This window comes from Uloborus diversus, chromosome 4, assembly GCF_026930045.1.
Source record: "Uloborus diversus isolate 005 chromosome 4, Udiv.v.3.1, whole genome shotgun sequence".
Classification (NCBI taxonomy): Eukaryota; Metazoa; Arthropoda; class Arachnida; order Araneae; family Uloboridae; genus Uloborus; species Uloborus diversus.
Window position 1 is genome coordinate 100,125,533 of NC_072734.1, and position 27,141 is coordinate 100,152,673.

Here is a 27,141-nt window from a genome sequence, read left to right on the forward strand (position 1 = left end):
TCTTACCGGTATTTTCTGACTGATTCTACTTATTACAAATGATGCAAATGATTTTTCCTCTTCAAAGTCATCCGCCATTGGTCAAACTTTACCGGCAAAAAGTCCCTGAATGACAGAATAGCTTTGAGCGAACCTGATAAATATAGTTTAAATGGACTTAATAATTATTATTTCTTAACTTTGGAGAGGTATACAAAAATTTAAGAGTTTTTTTTTTTTTTTCGTTTTATAAAGACACATGCAATAAAACCATTAAAATAGGAATGGGGCAGTTTAAAATAGAGAACTTGCTACCCTTAAATGACTTCACTTGGCGTATTTATCTGGCTAAATTTAATTAGTTTTTAAAACCATTTGAAAACTAATATATTTGAATTGAATTTGGAGCTCACCAGTTAAAAAGTCAAGAACTGCCATATCAACAATATCTGCTAAGCGTTTAAACCGAAATCCTGGACTAGGCTTTACCACTTCTTCGCAGTAGTCATCATCGGTTTCCCACTGCGCTTTCCTGTGCTTGTTGTAAGATCGTCTCCAGGGATGTCTGTGAGATCTTCGTTTGCCGATGGAGCTTGGGGGTAACATTGCACAGAAACTTCCCTCCAGTGTGTCGGGATTTCCACAAATGGCATGTCCTGTGTCGCAATAGTATGTGCAGAAACCATGAAAGCATATGTTTCCGGCTGCAAATATTAAAGGCTAATTAATGACTCAGCAACGAATTCAGAGTCAAACTCATAAACAGTTCAACTGAAACAGTTTAGAACGCAACGGGAGAAACCAGGTGTTTCCGAATTGTAAGCAACTTAATTATAGTTGCCTGCCGACCTCTCTTTCCAAAACTGCAGTTTCCAGATTCATAGAAAAATGCAGGAGATTTTATATAATCTTATCCTCATGTACAGAATAGCGAATTCACTGATCGAGTAACGTTCTGGCATCATCAATAATGAAACTCACGCCATAGCATGATAATTTGACAATATTTTTTTGGTGATATTTGACATGGGGGAAATGCTTTATTTTGACAAGGCTGAACCGGATCCGATAACTTAACTATTTTACTGGTAAGACTGTCATTTTAGGAGAATGAAGAAACGAAAAAATGGTCAACAATGAACGCTATCTCCTGGAGTTTAGGTTTAATACACTGGAGTTAGGGTTAAAATTTCAACTGTCAAAACATCACCAAACAACAATTGCTTCATTCAAATGTATAAGCAATTTTCACCCGTTATACCCTGACGGACGATTTTCTAGTTTATAATAATAAAATTAAACCAGTTGTTGCAATTAATAAAAATTGACCTCTTGCCGGTGGAATATATTTGAGAAAAAATTCAAAAATGGAAAAAAATTTCCTCTTTTAATGTTGTTCGATCATCTAAATGTTAGAAATCGACATTTCTTCACAAATCTGTGGGAAGCAAGTATTCTTCATCATCGTCTGATTCCGACATCGTAAAGGAATGGAGTCTCAAGAAATGTCCTTCCTGACCAAAACGTAAGACAACGTGGTGTAGAATACCCTGTAAAATATGGGCACTCTTCTGTTGAAAACTGGTATCTGAGCATGTAGATGAAAGAACCTAACAAGTATTATTCATCATCGTCTGATTCTGACGAAGCAGACGAATGGAGTCTCAAGAAATACCCTTCTTTGACCAAAACCTTGAAACAACGGGGTGCAGAATACCCTGTGACACATGGGCACTCTTCTCTTGAAATACTGGTATCTGAGAATGAAGATCAAAGAACCTAACAAGTATTCTTCATTGTTAAGAAACAATTATTAAGGTTTAGTTGTCTTAGGTTGGCAACAGAGTTAAAATATTATATCTTCAGAACGTGCTAAATTAGTTCAAGTAAAATGTTTGGTCTTATGTGTTTGTAATGTGCTTGCGTCTTTCATAATAAATATATATTTGACCATTGCCACTGAGTAATCTCTGCATATAAATAAAACCTCTACATTCATCACCGTCCGATTCCGACATTGCGAACGAATGGAGTCATCAAAACATTGAGACGACGGGGAATAAAACCCTGTAAAACATGGACATAACACTGTTCTGTGGAAATAAAGGTGCACGGGAAGATTTTAACGAACTTAATCCCTGATTCTCCGTTCTGGGACATTTCATTGCTTTAAAAAAAAAGGAGAAAATGATCAAATAATCTTCATATGTAAAAGATTTCTTACCTGGTGATATGAAAAAAGTTTTGATCAATTCTTCCTCAGTTATTGCATATACCTCAGTAGTAATATTTAGCAATCGTCCTACGACAGGAGGACATCTTCTGAATCCTAAAATCCTGCGGAATGCAAAGCAGATGAAACTAACATAATAGAACAAAATACTTTTGTGTGAACATTTTCAGAATATTCTAAAAATATAGCAATATTAGTCGAAATTTTTCAGCTCATTACAACGCACAGTTCTTGATTTTGGATTCAACACCTTGCGGTGAGTGATTTTTGAAATTAGTCAAAGAGGAAAAACATTAGACTATACATTGCACAGGAAAGGTAGATGTCTGAATGGACAGATCCTAAGTGGGCGGGTTTTGTTTTACCTCTTTTAGCAGCCATTGTTTAGAGAGTGCAGTGCCTCCTACAGTTTATTGGAATTGTGAATACAATGTTCTTCTATATTTTTTCAGCGATGTGGAATCTTTTCCAATAATAAAGCTCAAAGTTTATCTGGATCTCTGTCGGGATATCTGTCCGGATCTCTGTGACGCGCATCTTTACTAATAATAAAGCCCAAAGTTTGTCTGAATTTCTGGTTCTCTGTCGACATATCAGTCCAGATCTCTGTGACGCGCATAGCACCTAAACCGTTTGCCCGATTTTCAAGAAATTTGGTTCAGAATTAGTTTGTAGCACGATGGCGTGCACCTCGAAGCGGTTTTTTGAAAATTCGATTTTGTTCTTCTTCTATTCAAATTTTAAGAACATTTTACCGAGCAAATTATCATAACGGACGAATATATTACCAAATTGTTGTAACGTGGAAACGCAACATGGGCGAGCAAATGAACACAAAAAAATGGAGAGAAATTCATCATCCATTATTTTTAAACAGACAGGTGAACCAAATGATCTTTTAATTTTCTACTACGGGCAAAGCCTTGCGGGTAACGTTAGTTAGAAATATTTTGGTTTTACTTAGCATGGTTCCGAGCTAAAGTTTGACACAAAATTGCATGAAGAATAATAACTTGCTAACGTTTGAGAAATTAGCACATAATAGTTATTGCGAATGCTAATTCTCTTATATATGCGAATGCTAATTCTCTTATATATGCGAATGCTAATCTGCAAATGCTAATTCTTGCGAATACTAATTCGAAGCCCAGTGGCAGCGCTTCGCGCTCCCACGTCGCAGATCCAGATTCTATCCCAGGGATCGGGAATGGTCGACTCAGCCGTTCATCCTTTCAGTGGGTCGATAAAATGAGTACCAAGTTTGCTTGTGAGCTAATCCTTAGGGGTTCCGCATTAGGCTGAACACCTAAACAGAACATTTGCCTTGCACCCCAAAGCCCTTGGTCAGGAAGACTGAGATGTGAACAGCAGACCTTGGCTGTCGTACCACTGGGTTTGGGTGTTTTTCCCTCCAATTCGGCTTTTAAAAAAGGGATTCTTTTTATAATTTTAATTTCAAAATTCTCGAATAATTTTTTTTACAAATAGTTCTAAATGTACAAGCATGTTTGGAACTTTTGACTTTATGTAACTCATGTGACTTTTACAAAGGGTTATGCCAAATATCATGTTTTCCCATATACCAAGTGATATCAATGAATTTCTGAGAAGGATCACTGCTGCTTTTAGCTCCCATTAATCGTGACATGCTGAAGTGAGTCAAGCAGGAATTTCATTCCTTGATGTCAGCAGAAGCATCAAAATCTCTCATATTTAACATTTGTGAAACGAAATGCATGATTTTGGAATAGTTCTTTGTCAGGAAATATATAAACTTTGGCGTTTGTGTTACAATTTTTTATTACTTATTTATTTATTTATCTTCTCGCGGCCCTTCCAAAACCGGAAAGAGGCATTCTGTTTTTTTACGAATGATTAATGATTAAGATATACTAATGTTACAAATTCATATTTTTTAATTTTTCCTTCTTCATTTATTTTTACGGGAAAATATATCATAAAATAAGAAATGGAATAGCACACATTTTTTTCCCCATTTTTTTTCTTTTGAGCCATCACGAATTCCTTATTACCTTCACTTGACCGCAGTTGATGATCCCTTGATTTTTCAGATTACCATGACGATGAGAATAAATCCAGCTCATTGTTTTTAATATTTATTTATGTTCTCATTGTCTGCAGTTTGCATTCAATCTCTAAGACTCAACTCAAGCAGATTTTACATTAAGAAACTGCTTTTTTTTTTTCCAGGGAAAAGAAATGAGTTTAAAAAGGAAAACTTCTTCTATATATAAATACAAGTTTTCCAGATAACTGATTCCCATCATTTACAGTTAATGAGAAATAAAATACCATAGCAGTATACGCTGCAAATGTAATCTTAATGATAAGAGTGCTAATTTGCCACTAAAAGCATAGCTTGACTACGGGTTTTTTAATGGATGTGCCTCGAATTGACTAATGTGAAAATCATCAGTCATACTAAATATAACGAGTTCGAATTTCTTCTGCATTTCCATTCCATTACATTTGTAAAATCTAGAAACGCAACGAGTAGGGTCCAATTGCAATTCGTGATTGCGACAAACATAATTTGAATTCGAGGCGTCAAAATTCAACTGAATGCCAGGGGCTGGATGTCGTGTGTTAAATTTCGTATGACTTAGAATAATAAATCAGATCCATTCAGTAAGTTACCGCCCTATAGCCAGGGCTAAGGCAGAAATACATGAAATACACCGCCAGCCCAGTCAATTCCAGCCGAGGACTGCAGTTTCGTGATTATTAGCACTCATCAGCCGGGCATAGGAGTGACTGAGCTGGAGGTGGAAAACCTCGTAAGGAAGCCTAGAGTGCCAAACAAACTGGTAGCTAATACAGAATTAACACTGACCAGACGAGTGACCGAAGCAATGGTTCGGTTCAACTCGAATTTTGAAGGCAAGGCAATTATATTCAGTAAGTTACCGCCCTATAGCCAGGGCTAAGGCTTTCAGTTACCGTTACAGAACAAATAATGCAAAACAAAAGCTATCAAACAATTTGACACTTCTTACTGAGTAAGGAATGCTGCAAAAAAATCTCCAATAAATTTGTCATAAGTTCATGAATAAGATCTAAATGAGCCATGGAACCTCCCTAGCAATGTCCCATTTGTTATCATCATTTGTCTTTTTGCTTATGTCGTTCCGATATGCCAACTATGCCGGCCATTTGCGAAACGATGCCCCATAAATTATTTTGAAGAGCAACTCCTCATGCCCATATAACCACAGATAGAAAAACAAATTATTTCAATAAACTTTTCTTTGGTTCAAAATAGAATAGTTGCACGTACGGATGATTTTTAAAAAATGTTTTCAGAACATCAAAAGGTTTTTAACGAATCGTTCAGAACATTGTTAATACATGATGAAATAATGTCAGTTTAAAACTTCCAAAGTCATGAAAGTTTTCCGACTTTTGTCGGATGTCTTTTCATCCATAAGCTCATTTCTTTTGCATTGAAAAAGGTAACACCGAAACACGTGTCTGCGGTAATCTACATTTTGTGGTATTTGACGTTGTTATTTCTCATTATAATTGTAATAACTCCAGTTTTATCATTTGACTATCTTACTTTTTGATACAAACTCTATGTAAATCGTTCGATGCTTTTAATCTCAATCCTAAGAGATTGGTAAAAAAAAAAAAAGAAAAGAAAAAAAATTAATACAATTTAAACTCAATTGTTGGTATAAAAAAAAACATGAGTTTTGGAAGTACGTTACAGATAAAGAAAACTATAGCCTGCGTAATTCTTTTTTTAGGTTCAGAATACATAGGGGTAAGTTCATGAAACTAGAGACATCACAGTAAAAAAAAAAATCATTGTATTAAGTATTTTTTTCTTTCATTGAGGTGAAAAAGACTGTAGTTTTATAAACTACTAGCTGCGTTGCCCGGCTTTGCCCAGTCTACCTTGAAAATAAAAATTGTGTCAAGTGACGTATATTCAACAGTCAGGCGTAAAAAATAAATAAAAAAACATCATGATTTCCCTTATAAACAATGACGACAGATATTAAAATATTTTAAAGAAATTCCAGAAAGATGGATTTAAAATGCGTAACCATGAAAACACAAAATAAAATAAGTTTAAGGTATTAAAATGCGAAAGAAAATGGTTGCTCAATTTGAATGGAATCGAGATTTCTTAAACTTGATTTAAAAAGGCTTGTAATTTTTTTTCCTTTCGAGATAAAAGCTTATTTTTTCGACCATAGGTCGAGTTAGATCTGGAGTAAAAAAGGTCGCTTTTTCCAATGACGTCAAAAAGAAAGCTGTGGGACAATTCCTTCACTTTTTATTGATTTATTTAATGAAGAAAGCAGTGCCTAAGTTTTAGCTAAGCCTAAAAAAATTCGAGATAAAAACGCAAATAACTCCCGCCGTAATAAAGTTAGAGCATTGAAACAAATTGCGTAGAATGCAGACAATTCTACCCTTTCTAAGGGTAGTATTAATATGTGCAAGTAATTTTTCACCCCCATATTTGAGAATTTATGTGTAAATTGGACGTAAATTGGAATAAAAAAAGAACTATTCATCGAATTTTATTCGAACTAGTCTGCAAACCTTTTCAGGACAAACAAAAGGAACAAACTGTGAAAATTTCAGCGCAATCGGCCGGGTAGTTCTCGAGTTTTGTGACTTCAAACACACAGGCGCTTTTTGGGGACTTCATTTTATACTATGAAGAGATGCAAAAAAATTTATAAACACATTTTTTTTGTAAGTTTTATAGGCAAATTTGGACACCACTACTCAGTGCCCGTGTGTCGTTGTAAGCGGCTCTAAAAGTTTATCCTTTTTTTTACCTAGGAAATTGATTGTTACGTCTACAATCTTAATTTTTTTATTGAAATTTAGTTTACATAGGAAGAGATTAGACCAACAAAGAAACTTTAAACTGTTATAATTGTCTTTTAACATTTTTTTTAAAACTAGGCCTCATACTCTAATGTAACATCAGTCAAAAAATTGTATAAAAGTTTGCATTGCTTAATTAAAAACAAACCCAAGTTTATAAAAAGTCATATTCTCTTCATTTATGAGGATATCTTTAATATTAATCCCTTAAACATTTAGTAATAATTGAATCTAATTATTTAGAACTTATTTAAAATATGTAATATCAGTTACATTTCTCTTTTCGGTAATAAACCTCAAACAAATTGCACAAATGGCATTGACTGCTGCAGAAAGGCAAAAAAGGGGGCGAGATAAATTAAGAAATAAAGGAAAACATGAAAATTACAAAAAGTAAAACAGTAGAAGCTCAAAAGAGCGGACGATAAAAAATGAATAAAATAATTTTAAAAAACCTAGCATAATTACCAAAGTTAGTTCAGAATAGAACTTAAAAGAGAAATTAGATGATGAAGTAGAACAAGAGTAGAACAAATTTAAAGTACAGTTGACTCCCGCCACAACGCGATTCAACTTACGCGAAATGGCTATAACGCGAATTTTTCACGAGTTACGAATTTAAGAGCTAACGCGAAGTTTTCGCCTATAATACGAATTTTTCAGAAGAAAGTATCGGCTTCGTCATTAGCCACTAAATATTGATTTCGTGAATACTATTACATCCCTTAAGGCATCACTTACAGCGAAAGTTTCCACATCAAACTAGTCTACGCATCGCGTTGTTAATCACTCAGCATCATTCATGTATTTATTTATTTTTTCATTTGAAGTATTAAAGTTGATGAAATATAATGGTACCTTAGTGGCACCTTCATCTAAACTTTGTGAAAATGGGAAGAAAAAGAAAGTTTCTGATTCCAAAGGAAAAAAAGGGGGGGGGGAGTAACATTCTTGAGATGCTTGAACTTGTGCATCTTAGTATTTTATCTTGAATAAAAGTTTTTTATTTTTTAAATACAGTAAAAGTTTAGTTTTTTATGTAAGAAACTGTAGTGTATAGCTGAAGAATGCCTTAAAGCAGTTTGAGAGTGTTCATAAGTGTCTAAAAGAATTTGGTATGCTTCTAAAAAATTTCTATACACATATTTTTCCACAACGCGAAATTTCGACTTGCGCGAGGAGTCTTGGAACGCATCCCTCGCGTAAGTCGGGACTAGACTGTATTGAAGTCCCACGTTTAAATTATTAGCTGCATTACCCCTCTTTAAAATAATGAATCCTTGGTAAAATCTGTTAGTTATTAAAAGCGCTCTTTGTTATACCGTCACAAAAGAAAACTGCAGCCGTAAACAAGATTCCAACATGAAATTTGACAAACAGATACAACTAATTCTTCACTTACTACATTTGAAAAAAAGTGCTACATCATCGATACAGAAATATTTCTAAATGTCACAGCTTCATGCAAATTTCAGAGCCATCACCATCCGACTTGCACAGTCACATTATAAAGAGTTATATTTGAGTAATACTTTTTTTTAATTCATAATATAAGCTGCAGCAGGTGTTTACCAACAACACTTTTTTTGCAGTAAAGGAGGGAATCACTTCCAGCAGAACATGTTCCAAAATTGTTGACTGCAACTGAAGAACGGGTTCTTGAAGAATATGACTCACAATGTATCACGAGAAAATAGATGCATTGAAATTAAAAGCTAAGAGTATTTAGTAACTGTCACGATTCAAGCAGAAAAACATTGGAAATAGCCTGTCAGTGTGGATGAAATTTATTATTCACATAAGAAAGGAATAAAATATTTAGCGCACTAGATGTAATAAATGCAAGGGGACTTTTTATTTTATGAAATACATCAAAAATATAGCTTTTAAAACTTCATAAATGTACTTTTCTTGTAATTTAAATACAATTTTAAACAAAAAATATGCTAATTTTATTTTTAAGGAGAAATAATTTAGAATTACAGCAATGTATTGTAAATGTAACAACAGTCACAAAATCTTTGTATCATCAGTCACAGGTGTTAAATAATTTTTATACTTTCAGTTTTTAAGTTTTTCCAATAAAACAAAGTGTTTTCATCAGGTATAAAATCTCTATTTTAAGGGGAAAAATCTATTTAGATTTTAAGTTATTAGTTTGAAGAGAATTTCATATTACGTATAAGTCAATTTTCTCAATGTCTCTTCTGCGTAACATCAGTCACGTTTTTTTATTCCCCTTAACTTCATACAAAAAAAAAAAAAATAATCTTCAAGTCTGAAAACAAGTGTGGGGGCAGTGATGTGTGTACCATATCATGATACTTTAAATCAATTTCAGAAGAAACAAAATTTAATTTCAAGACAGTGCTAAAGTTTTAAGTTTAACAGAGTCAAATTGTAACGTCTGTCACGGTGGACAGACTCATTGCGAGATATTATAAGTCATTTAATACCAGTATTGTATCCGTGGGTGAATTTAGATTTTTTGCAATCAATGCTCAAAATTATGCTAATTATTTAACCACGTGTTAATTATCAGAAATTGAAGTTATCTTTAAAAAAATTTCATTGGTAATATTTTAAAAAGTAAAATTCTATTCAAGGGCCAAAAGTCTAATTTTTCAATTAAAATTTGAAAAAAAAAAAGTTCAAACCTATGCGTCTGGAATGCAGGTTTTCTTATTGAATGAAGTTTACGTATTACATAAAAATCATTTCCTCTTTTTGGGAAAGGAGGATTTCTCTGCAAGATCTTGAGGCTATTTTCATGATCGTAAACGAGGTTCCAAAAGTACTGAATTAAAATTAGAAGTAGCTGCGTAAGGATAGGTGAAATACACCGCCAGCTCAGTCATTTCCAGCCGAGGACTGCAGTTTCGTGCTTATAAGCCTCGGCTGGAAATGACTGAGCTGGAGATGGAAAACCTCTTAAGGAAGTCAAGAGTGCCAAACAAACTGGTAGCTAATATAGAATTAGCGCAGACCAGACGAGTGACCTAAGCAATGGTTCGGTTCAACTCGGTGTATTTCACGTATTTCTGCTTTAGCCCTGGCTAATGGGCGGTAATTTACTGAATATACGTAAGGATAGGTCCTGATGAACAACTTCAACTCTTACCTGTCCAAATGAAAGGTGGCAATTTCACTGATGTGTCGCTCGTAATCCGAGAAGTAAAAATGGTTGGGTAGCGTTTCCTGTTCCCGATCGAATCTGACTGACAAAAGAAAGAATTATATCAGAATGAATGATTTATCAAAATGTATAAAAAGTGCTTTTTGTGAGTTTTTTTAAAAATACATGAGCTGAATTCTGAAGCATCTGTCACAGTTGAAAAATTCCGATGTAACTTTTTATATGAGGCTGTCCAAAAAAATGATGTTACGCTTTTTTTTTTCTTATCAACATAATTTATACCTCTCTACGTGACAAAGGATCATACTTCACCTTTCCTCCTCCTCTACCCTTGTCACATGCCACACTATGTCACGTAAATAAATTGTAAAAAAAAATGTTTTTATTTCAACCGAAATGTTTGTTTATGTAATACAGTGAAAGCCTGTTACAATGAACATCAGAAACTCACCTTTGTCAGAAACTCATAATTCCACGAACACTTCCCTCCCCCCCCCCTCCATCACCTGTTAAAGCGGGACATCATTTGTGGATGACCCGTAAGTTGAATTTTGAAGCATCTGTCACAAATGAGCAATTTTATCTTAATGATAAGGTGAAAGTAAAAAAATCTGTTTGATCGAAAAGTACTTCCTAGCGATAGACACTTAAGAAAACGTTGTATTCAAGTTAGAAGAGTGGGTGCAAATGTTTCAAGTCACTTCCATTTCAGTAAGTTTCAATTTAGAAAGTTGCGTACTTCTATAAGCATTCCTTTAAAAGGCAAAATTTTAGAAGAAAAACGAATGTCTTAATACTAGAATATTAAGAAATTTCTTAACTGCACTTTTATTATTTCAACTTTTTGAATTGTGTATAAAATTTATATGCCGTTTTATCTTTCAATTCGTTCCTTTTTTTAATTGTTACATCCGATTTGTTACAAAGTGTATTCATTTGATCCCCATCCCTCCTGTTGTCACATCTCACGTTGTACAACGAACACCAATACATACAACAAAATATACATTTGAATAAATATTCAGTCCCAATTATGTTTTCATTACATTACCTGAATCAGGGCCGGATTTAGGGGAGGGCAGGCGGGGCTACTGCCCCGGGGCCTCCACAACAAAGGGCCCCCACAATAAAATTTTTACAAAATATCCTAACTTTCACGGGTCGAAAATATCGGATCCATACATGTATATCAAAATATTCGGATATATTTCAAAGTATCGGATATTTTCGAAAATATGATGATCTTTTCGATCCCTGATTAGGGGCTTCTACTCCTTCGTTGCCTCGGGGCCTCCACACTTCTAAATCCGGCTCTGGCCTGAATTCCCTTACAACGGAATTCTCGTTGCAACGAACAAAATTTGCGGTCTCTTGAAGTTCATTGTAACATATTTCCCTGCATTACCTAAACTGTTGCTTTTAGGCGTTTTATAACGTTTCGTGTCACCCCTAATTCCCCCTTGTCACAAACTCTCACAATATTATGAATATCCCCTCCTCCTCAAAGAGGGACGGGACATCATTTGTGGGCGATTTTTTTGATGTATCAACATCTACTGCTTAAAGTAACTAACATTTAATAATTGGCAAGGACCAGTATAATACAAAATGTGCCAACTGAAAAATTGACAAAATAAATAATAACACAATACTTTGCTGAAAGCTTAAAAGCTTTCAGCAAAGTCCTACTAAAACAGTAAAAAAATCTCCTTTTTATGAAACTTTAATTCAAAGATAGAAATGTATTTTCGAACCTCCATCGTTTTTGAAGATATGCTTTAATACTAGATCATAGAGTTCCTTTTTTAGTCATGTTTAGGAGAAACATCATTGTACTTAAACCTATTATTTCGCAAGGAATTTTTTCTAATTTCATTTTAAAGAATTCAAAAACAGCAATTGTCTCGAGATAAAACTTCTCATACTCTTGTTAGTACGTTTCTTAGTTCCTACAAATGGCAAAAACTATTTTCTTCTGTCTCTAAAATGAAACACATCTAACGCAGTACACACTCAAAAGCATCGTGAAATGGATGACTGAACAGCTGTTGAAAGAGAAATATTTTACGAGCCCGGTTTCGTTTTACATTCTACGGAGAAACACTTGAATGAAGAAATGAAGAACATTTGGAAAGAAAGTGGAAACAACTCGCCAGAAATTTCTGTAAAACGGTAAACATATCAACAAGCTTATAAGAAAAAGTTTTGTCAAGTGTTTGCGAAAATGTTAATGTATTATTTTTTGTTATTGTTGTGATTATCGGTGGTTTTTCATAGTAATTTCATCAATGCGCTTGATGGAAGCTTGTAATATTACGTCTTTTTACCTCATTCTAGGGGTACCACCCTAAGGGAAAGGGCACCCCCCAATAGCCAGAGACCCCCTAAAAGTGAAAAATACCCCTCAAAATAGTCCCCTCCTAAAAACTTCAACTCCGTCATGACCATCCCCCCCTAGGTGGGCACCCCTGCTCATTCTGCAGAATAATTTTACTGTTTGTGGAATTTTTCACTGCATATCATCTTAGAGGATTCTGAACTTCTTACACCTGATTCTTTCTGAACTTCTTATACTGCCGTGTAAAGCTCTAAGCTAGGATTTCTGAATAGTAGCCACTGGTTATCAAAGTCACAAAAAATGTTCGCCACTTTCGACTTTTGGTGTGTAGCCATTTTTGAAAAATATATTCAGGGCACAAAATAAATAACCTTAAGGAAGTTGACTCTGAATTACGTTGGTAAGGTGGAGTCGACTGATGCGCTGAACGCATAGGATTGGAAGTGTGTTCTCGTAGCGCGATATAGTCATATGATTTATAACAAATAAATAACATACGGTTGTCACTTATGGCGACTAAGACATGATAATTTGTTAGCCATTTGCAATAAAATGATTGCCCGTTGGCGACTGGTAACCTCTAATATAGAGCTTTACTGCTATGCTAAGTGTAAAAGTCGTACCTGCACTTTTAATTAAAATTGTTATCATCATCAGGCGGTTCATTGTACCATGTTTTACTTCCATACAATGTTTCACAGTCATTTGTGAGTGAAAAACATTTTTCAAAAAAAAAAAAAAAAAAAGAAAGAAAGAAAAAGGAAAAAGTGGCATTAGAATCAAATAATACATGGAAGCTTAAAATTTCCACTAATTTGTCACTTTAAGCTCAGCTGCAGATATAACTTGACTATGAAGAGATGACGGATGAACTGGAAGCGGAACTTTCATTTTGTCTGCAAGATCACGTGATTGCTAACTTTACTTCTTGGCGTGTTCTCGCTAATCCTACCAATTACAAAAGGAAGTTGTCCGATTCCAGTTCATCCGCCATCTCTCCTTAGTCAAATTATACCACTTTTCTGCTTAGCTCTGCAGTATGAGGGTGGTCACCATGAATTTGTGTATTGAATACTGTAGAAAAAACTTGAGAAATTTCCATCAGGTAACTCGCTAAAAGTTATAAATCACATCCAAACAAGAGTTTTATCCTCTCGCATTTTAAACTAATGATTGAAATGCTGAGATTTTATCTGGATTCTTTTCGTTTCTAGTTGAAAGTCATCTTTGTGACTTTAAATGTCTGAAGTGAAACGAATTATTCATTTGGGACTCTGAGCTTCTTTTTGAATGTAAACAAATTCTAACAGTAAGGTTAAAAAAAAATAATAATAGTAACCAATCTAACTTGGCAGAGGGTAATTTAGGAAATACTAATATTCTTCTTTATTTCTTTCGTAACATCTACTTCGTTTCAATTTACTTCAATTTAAGGAACGGTTCAAGGGATGTTTTCAATGCTTATTCAATTTACTTTAGAAAGAGTTGTTTATGAGTGAAAGTAAGAGGAGTATTTTTTGAGAACCGCACATAATCTAGTGGTTAGAGCTACTGCCTTTCACGCAGATGATCCCAGTTATGGTAAGACCTCTCCCACTCTATTTTGACTTCTCACTAGGACTGAGCGATACACCGATGTATTGTAATGTATCGATATATATTTATTACCGCTGTAACGATATTCAGATTTCAATCTGTCTGTCGAAGAACCGCACTTTATTAAGAACTATTTAAAATAATGACTTAAAAATACATAGTCATTCATAATTCTTTGTGCTTAATGAGTGGCTCCTCAGCCAATTCCTCCAGATTTCCCAGACGTTTTACGGATTTTCATGCCTTTTCTCGTTGACCTGATCACGAGCAAAATTTTCGAGTATTTTCGTGCTTTGCAGAAAAAAAAATTGTATCTTGCTAATTTTGGTGCTACGAGCGTTTTGTGGATCTGGAAAGCCGCACCGCGCCGTGTTTAAAGTCAACAGGGTTGCCATAAGAGAATTTAACTTGTTGCATTCAGATGTTGTTGTTGTCTTGTGCCAGCTAGGTGTGCAATTTGGAGTGCGCTCCTTCACTTTTCCAACTGTACCGTAATTTGGTGTGAAGTCCGACTACCACAGTACACACATGCCATAGGGACCCGTTTATAGGGTAGGCAACCATTCACAGCATAACAACACATTCACACAAAGAAAGGACAAGGACAGGAGAGAGAAAGTACATCATGCCCGAGTCGGGATTCGAACCCGGGACCACGTCATCGCAGTCAGACTCCTCTGACCACTTGACAAGGCGGGCAGCTGCTGCATTCGGACACTCAGATAGAATCCAAAATAGACGTTCTTTTGGTTAGATGAATAATTACGTACATCTGCGAACTTCCGACAATGTAGGTTAGTCACGGGAAGGATCGCTAGTTACAGGGTTCGAGAAGGAAAGCCGTGTTTGCATGTCTTTCGATTTCGACGGTTGCAAGTTTGCTTTCAAGAAAAGGCCGATTGCGTTTTCTTTCGAAATGGTATCGGAATTAGCGGAGTTATATCTTGTTCGTTCAAGATCCGATATTTTATTTTATAAGACTTTTATCGTGCTTTCCGCAAAACGCAATCTTTTATTGAAGAGACTAAACTCCTTTCAAAATACCTTCTCTGGTAATTTTAAAGGGATACTTAGCATCATGACCCCCCCCCCCCCTAAATGGGCACGCCTGCTTTAGCTATTATTCGAATAAATCGATGTAATATTTACTTATCAAGATGTCCGATGGCGTTTCCCTGTTGCAGGTCTTGGTATGCAGATGATGTAACTAGGGGTACCCATTCCCCTCAACTGCGATAGCATCTATCAATTTTACCAATCCCGCATTTTCCCCCAAGAAATGCGACCCACTAATAAAAAGACTGAAATTCTTCTAAAGTAATTCTTCTCGAAGTTTCAATAGTATAATCTGCCTCATTATCCCCCCCCCCCCGCACGCGCACATGAGCATCCTTTCCGTAACTGTTATTATTAGAATAAATTGCTGAAATATTTATTCACCAAGATTGCCGATGGCTTTTCTCTGTTGTAGACACTAAGCATTGCATTTATATGCTTTTCAACCCCCCCCCCCCCGCCGTAAAATGTTGAATTTAACCACATAAATATATCTAAAACATCGATATTAGGAGAGCGATATATCGCGGTATTAAAATTCTGATATCGCCTAGCGCTACTTCTCACTAAACGGTAAGGCGTAGTTAGAGAAAAGTAATGTTTGAGTTATGATTAAATCTCACCTCATCGGCTTAAATATCGCTTGGCTTCCTTCTTGGTAAGTGATCGTTAATTTTAATTGAGTTCCTCCTTCCTTCTGTTCTACAAATAATAATAATGACCATGATAATAAAATAATAACAACAAAATAGAACATAACTTCACTAATAATCTTTACGAACTCTAGGAACTACAAAGCGAAAGATAAATATTTATTAATTCAGTAAATGTGAAATTAACCAGGGTTGTGGAGTCGGAACTCTGGTTGATGAAAAATGACCGACAGGGGTTCAGACTCCTAGTAAGGGGCGGAATGGGTCTTCCAAGAGGGCGCCAACCTTGACTACCCAAAAGAAGCAAAAAAAAAAAAAAGAAAGAAAAAAAGGGGGAAGGGCAAAACCTTGAGGGCCCAAAAAAAAAAAAAAAAAACATACACAAAGGCGTGCAAGTTTGAAGCCGCAAAAATAAATTTAAAAAAAAATCCAGGCGCACAGGTTTGAGGGCACAAAGAAACCAAAGAAGATCAGGTTTATGAGCGCAAAAAAAAAAAAAAAAAAAAGAAGAAGAAGAAGAAAGAAAAAGTGAAGTCGCACACGCTTGAGGGAGCAAAAAAAAAAAAAAAAAAAAAAAAAAAACGATGGCGCACAGATTGCATTTGAGGACGCATCAGGCCAGTCCCCTCATGCTTCTAGTTCAGGAATTTTAGACCCTTAGACTCCGACCTCGACTCCTTTACCCCCAAAACAGCTTTACTTCTGCAACAACGCAATAAACGCACAAATTTGCAAAAAAAAAAAAAAAAAAGAAAAAAAAAACGTGTTTTGGGAGAAACGTTTTTTTTTTTTTTTTTTTTTTGATGCATAAAAGATATGAGCTTATGGGTGTAAAAATATCTGAGAGAGATGAAATCTTTTATCGGATGGTCCTTACGACTACTAAGAACAAGAAGCACAGTACCAAATATTTAGTGCCTTGGAAAAATTTCCAATTGTTTCAGGAAAAAAAAAATATTTATGACTATTGCGATGCTTAACGCTTTTGAACAAAATGCCATAAAAATGGGATATGGATCTGTACGAACACTATTAAAATTGCAGTTAACGGTTATTTTCTTTTCTTTTATGGCGAGATAAACACATCTATTAAACGAGTTATCGGCAGGGAAAACCGGTTTTCCTCATCCCTATTTTACCTAATGGAATTTTTTAAGCCTCAGCCCATCGGAAGTCAACTAGTCAGAGTCATACTAACAAAAAAAAAAAAAAAAAAAAGTGAAATTAAGTCAAGATTGATTTCCGATTGAAAAAAAAAGCTGCTTCTGGAATTTCATTTGGGTTGGGAGAAGGAGCTCTGTAAACTTGGTATTTCAGAATGTATTCTTTATGTGAAGATAATGAAATTGAATAAACATAAGAGCTCTGAATTACAGAATGGGGTCGTTTCCAAAATTTCAAAAATATTTTTTTCTGAAAGAGCATGCTTAAAAACATAGAATCTGACAATTTTTTTTAAATAATTTCTTTCAGTTTAATATTTAAAAAAAAATACTTAAATCGGTGCTCTTTCATCGTTTAACGCTTCTGCCGATGACATCACAAATGATGAAATGCAATTCAGTGTTGCCAATCACGGTCTAAAATATTTAATTCGCATCTTTGGTTAATAGTAAGCCTAGAGCGCAATTGTAATTCGCTTCTTGATTATCATAACGTGGAAATGCGGTAGAAAGATGCCCCATAGTGCATCATTTGTGACGTCATAAAGACCACGCCATGTTTGAAGAATCGGACATTTGAAAAAATAATTAAAAAATAACTATTGGAAAAATGAAAGTATTTTCTGAGTCCATGTTATTTGTTTTGCTTATTCTGTCAATTTCAGTGACAAAAAATACTACTTTTGACCGAAGGAAACAACCCCATTGTAATTAAATGAAACTTCTGAAAAGAAGGAAATTTTAATTTAAAAATTAAATCTTTAAAAAAGAATTAATCGTTGCGGAGATTTAGAATTAGTTTCTAAAATGTACTAGGGAAAAAGACTTTGAGAACAAATATTTCACTTACCCACGTGGACTATAGGCAGTTTCGCCATATCGTAGAGAAGTGAGTCAATATTTTCATCATCTTCAGCATACAAATCAACAGAACTGATGTGCAGTTGAAATAATTCCAAGTGCGTCATATTCTTTCTGAATGAAAATAATAAGTTCATTAAAAGATCATCAGTCTATGCATAAATTAGGACTGCACTGCAAAAAACTGGGGACGTTTCTGAATGTATGGAGCAGCTACGGTTCACGTAATTTTCAAAAAGGTTTTGAGTATTTCGAAAACCACTTTCTGTAGTTTTCCAAAAGTTTCCGAGTATTTTAGAGAACTTTTTCCTGTGTTACTCAGAAACTGTTTAAAGTATCTCAAAAAGTTTTGAAACACTTTTTGAAAATTTATTCTGGATTAGAGTAACTATTTTGTCCAGTGTTTTGTGTTCGTGGTGAAGTAAGTGGACAAAATTTACAAGACACAATATGAAACTCCTCTTAGTTTCCAAAGGGTAAAATTGTGGTATTACGTAAGAGAATATTGATTTTATTCAATTTCATGAGCTTTTCCATCTCAATATCAAAGGAATAAAAAAACAGAGAAAAATTCTCATCAATATGAAGTTTAATGAGTTAGCAGGAAAAATGCACGAAATCTCCATGTGTTATTTGTTACGTTAATTAATATGACATACTAAAATACATACAAATGAATGCAACGCACTGAATAGTATATTTAATCCGAAATGTTATTTAAAAAGTCCTGGCTTTCGAGCCTACAGGAAGCGTGGCTGACTATGATTGAGACGGGCTACTTAGAAGTTAGATTTTAAAGAGAAAACTAACGAATGGCAATAAATGGAGCAAAAGGAAGCATAGGCATTGATTCCATTAAAAAAGAATAAAAGGTAGAGAGAATGAAGTTTTCAATTCTGGAAGCTAGGATCCCAAGTCACTTGATATATTTGAAAGAAAAGGATTGGAAGAAATTGGGTTTCTTCCACTCGCTTTACGTAAAACGTGTCTCTCATTCGTCCAGCTTGAATCATGTGACTTCAGATCTTGGCCTCAGTATTTCCTAAGACAATGATTAGTACAGAAATAGACCAGTTACTGTCTGACCACGGAAAGGCAAACATCCGGTTTACAGGCGGAAATGGACGCATCTATTAGCTTTCAGGGATGCCAGTTTTTGCAGATGCATGTTAGTCTTTTGAATTGAGCACAGTCTCATTCAAATGAACGGAACACGCGCATCAAAATTTTACTTATCTCCCCCATTCAGAGCCTCGTCTTAGCTGGACGATTGCCAATTCCATACAATCTGTGGTCAAACAGTACTAATTCCTGCTCTAAGATTGATTCACATTAAACTGTCAGCATAATTATAATGAAAACATCAATTCAAAAACTTTGAGCTTCGGTGCGCTGTTTTATTTCTTTTTTTCTCCCTTTTTTAAGGTTAGTTATTTATTTGTTTATTTTATTTATTTATTTGTTTATACAGAAGCCTAACAGTTTCACACACATAGAGAACTACGTACAAAGCGCATTGCCTCCGGACACACACAGGAGGGATGTACAACACAAGCGAAGGAAGTAACATCCAAGGAACTGACGGGAATCGATCCCACGACCTCCGGCTTAGAAGACAAAGCTTCTACCACAGAACCACGGCGGCCCATAACATTAGTCCGTACAGCGAATTTTCTGTTGAGAAATGAGTACTTACTCGGGAATAATTCCATGAATGTCTTGAAGTGTTATTCTTTTTTGTTTTCTTGGAAAATTTCCATCGTGTGTTGCAGTTCTCTTGGGAAGAAATTGCACTAAATCAGGGAACTTCTCTCGCTTGTCTGTTTGAGAGTATCGTAAAGAATAATTGCAGGCGTCCTTCGGATTACTTTGGTGTGATTCTTTTTCAAGCAGTGAAACAGGAGATTGCCTACGAAAAATGGTGGGGGAGGGGAACGAAATTAACTCCGTCAAAATACATAATGTATTTTAAATTGTAGAAATAGTTACAAAGTAGATGAGGAATGAATTAGATTGAAATAAAGAAAAAATGAGAGTTGTCAAAAATGTGCAGAGGTAGGGTAAAATCGCCAATTTCGTCTCCCTAAGCTTTTTGGCCTCTGATTAGCATGTGTTGCGATCAATACGCAAAAAAATATATATAACACCGTCAACTAAGTGTCTCCATGGCATTTAAGCTGAAATACAGGAAAGGCAATTAGTTTTAAAAAGTTTTTTAAATGAGCACTTTTACAAGATTAAAAAACTTGTCTTGTTTTCGTCCTCCCTCCTATACTCACAATGAAAAAGGTAATAATAAGTTAAAAACCTGGTAGTACAGTGACCGCTGCTTATTTGAATCATTGTTGTTTCAAACAGTGTTGATTCAATTGAGCGGTTCATTCAATAAAGCAAAAATATGTAATTTTTTTCCAAAGGGGAGTTATATACTCAACTTAAGAGAACTTCATTTAATTCTTAGTCAAACAAGATAGAGTACGATTAAAAGCATGCAGTTCACGCAAATTTTTTAAAATTTAAAGAACTTTACCGTAAAACAGTTTGAAAAAGAAATTACAAGTTCAAATTTAATTTATCTGCTTCGAAAACTGTATCTGCTGTTGAATGTTGAAAATAGGTAGTAATTAATCTAGGCACTCTATTCAACGTCATAAACTTACTATAGGCATCAGAATTTACACCTTTGTTGCTCCAATGTTAACGCTATCGGTGATGAAACCTAGCGCGCAGAAGTTGAACTGACAACATTTCTCTCTGCATCTCAATGTTTTTTTTTTTTTAAATTTTTCCCGAGAAAACTTTCTAGAAGTGTGTGTGCGGCACTTTGTCTTTTCCTCTTTTTACAGTTTTCGGAAAAAAAATATTTTACTAAAAGTTGGCAAAGAAAAAAAAAAGACTGCTGATACACCACGTTTCTTGGAAACGGTTAGTCACATACTCTTGATTCATTTAAGCGGTGTTTTGATTCAAATATCAGGCGATTTTTCAATGTTAAAGCTGGATTTTGTTCTGATTTTGAGGATTTGATTCATATAGGCGGCTGATTCAATTTCTCACTGATTCAAATCCAGCTTTCACTGTAGTAATAAATGCGAATCAATAATAATTGTATTAAAGAAAAGCATTATAAGTAGCGCTTTTTTTTAAAGAAATACTTTAACAAATGTAAAATTGATTTTTCAAGAATCCAAACAAGCGTCACAACTGATTTTTTTCCCTTTATTTTGTTCTTCGCCAGGGGGCGCATAATCGGGAGGTGCATTGAGGGCAACGAACCTATGTTTCTAAATGTCTGTCTTCATAGAAACGTTTTTTTGGCACATAGGATGCTCTCCACCAACGTTTTTATTTCAATTTTGGAAGGGGACGAAAATAGGAACACAAAATAATCGCTAATATGGTGGCTTCCTGCTCGACGTGAAGTGAACTTAAACGTAGCAAAGCGCTTAAATCATTCAGTTTACAGCTTACCCTAAAACGAATATGTCAAATACAACCAAATGAACACATTTTTAAAAATGCAAAAGAGCATTTACAAATTGTATTACCCTAAATCAAGTTTTCAAAAAAATGAAAAAAAAAAAAAAAAAGCTTCCAAACGGCAACGCAGCGTACTAGACTCATAAACTTCCACAAATAAATAGAACTCTTGACTGAAATCAGAAAAAAATATCAATAGTGCCGACACCTAATGTCTGACTGGAGAATCTAGGAGGGATGAATCCCCTCCTGGCGGCACGGGGACGAAATATGGCTTTGTTACCCTATTGATATATCGACTAAAAACATTGATGTTTTAAAACATACATTTTTGAATTATTTTACATATTTGTACACAGTCCGCTGTACAAAGGTGGTGGTGTTAATTGGTTAAGTGGTAAAAGGTTAAGTGGATGAGTGAATCGACATGGAAGAGAACATTGAACTCAAAACATCAATGTTTAAAAAAAACATACAGAACTACAAAACTATCAATCACTTCTTTCTTAAATGAGGTTAAAATTATGCTTATTTAAAACTAACATAAAAACGTACCTAAATTTTTCATTCCGTAACACAACATCTACTGTTTCATTTTCATTTGGTGAAACTTCAACAGCTCTGTTGCTATCCGTGTAATCCTGACGTAGTTTCTTCCTTGCTTTCTTGTGTGTTTTTCTTCCGTGATTTACCGCGTCCAGGTCCAAAATTGGTGTCTTTACATTAGTGAATCTCATTATATTTGATGGCTCGGAATATGTTGAAGTAGATAAATATAAACTAAAATATGCACTAATTAGGATCGACAAAGCCAAAAGGGTACTCAAAATAATTATTCTAAATTTCAATTTCATGTTTTCAGTTCAGTTCAGGTAACGTAACAAACTGAAATCGTAAAAAGGACTGCTAACAATATTTGAATAACATATTTTATACTGTGTTTAAAATATATTATCAAATGTTCGCCTATTAAATGCATCAATATGAGCTTCTCTTTTTTTTTTTTTTTTTAGATACAGTTAAATTATTGAATACAGTTTTTTCGTTTTAACTCATAAATAACGCGAAAGATCTAGAGCTTCGTGAATTACGGATTCTCGTCTTTGCTAATACTCGTATGTTTGAAGTAACAAGGTTCAAAGTTCTAATGATAACTAATAGCAAATTTAGATCTGAATCATCTTAACATTCATTTTCAGAATGTAAAGAACATAAAGATATATTGTTGCGCGCAAATATTGCGCTGAACTATGGTAGAACATAATTAAGTTGACTAACTACATGTGTGAAGCTATAAGAGAAACAAAATTTAAACTTTTAAAGAATTTCATGTAGTCTTTCCCCTGTAGTAGTAAATGATAATGTTCGATCTCTTCTGAGTCTGAAATAAAGAGAAGGGCATTGTTATGTGAAGCTACAATAATAAGATAAAACAAGAAACGAAAATTAAATACTGCATAGAATACATACGATTTTTTTTTTTTTTTTGAGCATAACATCTTGTACATGTACACTGGTGATTATTCAAATGAATACTCAAAACAAAAAAAAAAAAAAAAAAATCAAACGTTTTGAAAAAAAATATGATTATATATATATATATATATATATATATATATAATTTTTTTTCACGTTTTATCAACTCAGCAGTATAAGGAACCAAATAAATTATTTATCTAATTGCAATTTAAAGTTCTTCCACTAAAGATCAAGATTAGCGGACGCCACTCGCCACGTGACGTCTAAGTAAAACGAAGTGACCACTAAAAATGTTTGTATCATTCGCCTCCCGGTCGCCACTTGTCCCATCTCCTCTTCTGTCTCCAGAAGTTTCAACCTAACAACACATCTTTCTGTTCATACAGCCAGTGAATAGTAATGTTAACTCTTCATTTAAACCTGCGGTTCAAAGTGATCCACACGGACCTCCAGTGGTTAACGCTTGAGAGGGGTCCATGTCAACGAAAGAAAACGAGCTGATGTGTGCATCACATGACTTCCTTTTACTCCAATTTAATGTAATTTCCCCATTATTGGCAATTTTAATGTGATTCAACAGTTAACTCTCTAAATATCACCAACAGTGGTCAAATTGAAACCAGATTAAAAAAAATAAATAAATAATTTTTTTAAAAAAAAAATCGCCAAATTTGTCGCCAAGTTGGCGACAAAACTTGGTGACCAAAAGACAGGCGATATATCGTCAAGTGTCAGCCAAATTATAACACCACTTGATTTTACATTGAAATTAACAATGATTTCCCCTTAAAAGGGAGCAAAAGACCCCTTTAGAAACACCCGAATGCAATCAAAAGGGGAAGTGCACAACTAGACCCCACTAGGAGTCTACGTAGCAAATTTCAACTTTCTAGGACTTACCGTTCTTGAGTTATGCGACATACATACGCACATCCGCACATACGCACATACATACATACACTGTAAAAAATCTCGGAAAACTCTCTGAATATATAAAAAAGTTTTCCGTAATACACAGATTCGTACGCCCTCCGCAGTTTTCTGCAATAATCAAAAACGTTTCCCGTATAGCAAGAAAGTAAGAGTCGACGCATGCGCAGCTCACAATTTTATAGTCCAGCAGCAAATCTAAACTAAAACTTTCGAAAGCACGCAATGAAAACAAGTGCTGTGACTCGTGTATGCGAAGTAACACTCATCAAGGGGATTAGTAGAAGTTTTGTTCCTCGCATGAATTCACTGAAGATAATTCTAAAGTCTTATATTTTCTTGCATATATATCGTCATAAGATTGAATTTGAAGCTATGTCACTTATTTTTAAGTACGAAGTGCAAATTCTCGACGCATGCTCGCGGAAGGAATACAAACTGAAATTGAAAACCAAATAACTACCGAGAGGACGCCATGTAAATTCATTGCGTCGCATAACTTGTGTAGGTAATTTACTTTTTTCTTGGATACTTTTCTTCTTTCTACCAAATGGGTAATTTTTGTTGGCAGAATTTTATTCTGTCATAAAAATCACCTTTTTGGTGACCAAAGCCTGCAAAAGACCACCACCGACGAATAGGTAAGTCGCTTTGCAACTCTATTACTTTAAAGAGATTTAGTTCATATAAATCTCGTTAAAAAAAAACTATTTTCTTCAGTATTATTTTTTCGTTGTGAACTATTGCAATTTGAAAATATTTTACATTACATAGAACACATATTTAAAGTGCAAGTGTGTCTAGTTTTATTCTGTAAAATTTATGAATTGAAGATTATAAAAAAATTTAAATATGTGTTATTGTGTACTTTGTTTTTATGTGTCAATCTCAGTTAATATTTGGCTATGTATCAAGCATTATGAATTAAATGTTATAATATGCAAATTGTCAGGTTTGATAGTTCGTCTTTAAGGTTGCATGTTTTCATTCTCTTGTAAACAGTGTAGCTAGATTGTATGAAGTAAAAAAAAAAAAAAAAAAAACTATCTCTTGTAATTAGGAACATAGTGCTTCAGTATTATCTAAATGACGATATCTCTTTAAATATTTGCATTAGCGAAACGCTTTAAATTAGTTAAATGTGTATTAATTTATTTAACAAATAGATACATATATGTATTTAAAAGTGTCTTCATTTTTTTCGCTTTACGAGCCTCAATTTTACCAAAAGCAAAAAAAAAAAAAAGACTTAATAAAATAATTTTGTATTTTTACACCATATTAAAGTATTTGACTTATAATTTATATGATACTTTGATTTATAATGTATGTGATACTTTGATTTATAATGTATATGATGTTGCTTTTTCAAGGGGGGGTGGGCGCTTCATAGCATTTTATGGGTGCACCATCACTTTTATGGTGGGGGAGGGGTTATTCTCGTATATATGAAATGGAATAATCATGTAATAGAGTTCAATGTTTTAATAAATAAAATATATAATGCATTTTGCGCACACTGTAAAAATAAAATCAGTAACCTATTTTGAATAAGTATTTATATTTGTGATGAACTGGAAAAGGGCAAGAACAGAAGAATCAACCCGAATGGTTCCAGCAGGGGGACTTGGTGTCATATTTAAATTCATCAATTTCTCTGTTGGTACTTTTCGGTACACTTTGTTCGTCAGAGAAATTGACTTGAGGTGAACGAATTCCGGAACGCGAAGGGTAGGTAAGTCCTGTCAAATTTTATCCGAAGATAAAAGCTATCAAGTTTGATACAAGATATGTTTTTAAGTTCTGCATTAAAAATACAATATGTTGATAGTTTTGTCTTGAAAATATTGAGAGAAAAACTGAAGTTTAAGATTGTTTAACAAACAATCCCCACTTTTCAGAAGGTACCCCCACTCCAATTCCCCGACGATTTTGTGATTAGGAATGAAACTACTAGATTATTTCATAATTTTTCAAAAATTTATAACTGTGCATATGTTATGCTGTTAACCATGCTATTTGTCATTAGAAATTCCAAAAAAAAAAAAAAAAAAAATCCACGAATAATTCTAAAATTGCTTGTATTATTGCTCTTAGATATGAAAGAATTGAAACTGATATGGTATGCAATACTATAATAAAGAATTATGTTTTAGAAAAAATCACGGAAAAAGGATTCCGAAATTCTCGGAAACGTTTTTGAAAATTGTTTGGAGAATTCCGAAATACTCGGAAACGTTTTCGAAACTTTTATGAACCACAGCTGCACAGAATACTCAGAAACATTTCTCGAAATTACGGAAAGAGGATTCCGAAATACTCAGAAACGTTTCTGAAAATTACAGAAAGAGGATTCCGAAATACTCAGACACGTTTCTGGACATTACAGAAAGAGGATTCCGAAATACTCAGAAACGTTTTTGAAACTTTCATGAACCACAGCTGCACGATATACTCAGAAACGTTTCCGGATTTTTTTTACAGTGTACATACGTACATAGAGACGTCACGAGAAAATTTGTTGTAATTAACTCGGGAATCGTCATTATGGATATTTCGCGTGTCTATACGTTCGTAGGCACTTATCCACGCGTGGTCGAGTCGAAAAAAAAATTCAATATTCATTCGGGGGTGAGCAAAAAAGAAATTAAGGTCGATTTTTGAACGAAAATTTTTTCGCGAATACAATACCTCCTTTTTTGTAAAACGAAGTAAAAAAATTGGAGGGACATGAACAGTTGCGTACATAGACTTCGGTGCGCCCCCTATAGATTTATAATTGCCCCCCCCCCAAGAAAAAATATATAATTCAGAGCGTGCGCCCTCATACCTCTTGCATTCCCCCTGCTCCGCGGTGGGTGCGACGGTGCTATGTACGCCACAGGTCATGAGATGCAAATAATGATCCTCAATCTTGGATCCCACATAAGCAAGTTATCATTAAAATTTAGGTGCTCAATAAATGCTATAGAACACCACACCTGATTATTTCTTATGTATTTATGTAAAATAAACTCCTCCGATATACAGGTAGTTATTAAAATAATGGAAACACCTGTGAATAAAAGTGACATTTTTGAATGCGCTTCGTAAGTTATAAAGAATAAAACTAGCTATCATTTTTTTTTCGTAAATAGCAATATACAATATACATATTCTGGTAGTATATGGTAGCTCAAATGAAGTTCTGGAATTCTTGGAGTTTTTTCAAGCGCGTAAAATGTCGGACCTCTCAAATTTTAAAAGAGGACAAATTGTTGGACCGCGTCTAGTTGAAGCAAGTGTAACTGAAACATCTCAACTTTTTAGCGTTTCTAGAGGTACAGTATTTAAAGTCATGACAGAGCATCATACACACAGCGCGG

General features: G+C 34.4%; 1 protein-coding gene across 2 annotated transcripts in view; it reads right to left on the bottom strand.

Annotated features, from left to right (window-relative positions):
- The window catches only part of LOC129219851 (extracellular serine/threonine protein CG31145-like), a 39,243-nt gene extending 16,894 nt beyond the window's left edge, over positions 1–22,349 (bottom strand). The window contains exons 1-7 of one of the 2 annotated variants that reach the window (XM_054854161.1): positions 21,923–22,349; positions 19,584–19,796; positions 17,877–18,001; positions 15,834–15,912; positions 10,206–10,298; positions 2,204–2,316; positions 393–683 (exon numbers count right to left, since the gene is read on the bottom strand). In XM_054854161.1, coding sequence (XP_054710136.1) covers positions 393–683; positions 2,204–2,316; positions 10,206–10,298; positions 15,834–15,912; positions 17,877–18,001; positions 19,584–19,796; positions 21,923–22,221 — 1,213 coding nt within the window. In that variant the 5' untranslated portion in view covers positions 22,222–22,349. The remainder of the gene's footprint in view (positions 1–392; positions 684–2,203; positions 2,317–10,205; positions 10,299–15,833; positions 15,913–17,876; positions 18,002–19,583; positions 19,797–21,922) is intronic. The other variant, XM_054854162.1, reaches the window with a different exon arrangement.
- Between the last annotated feature and the right edge of the window lie 4,792 nt (positions 22,350–27,141).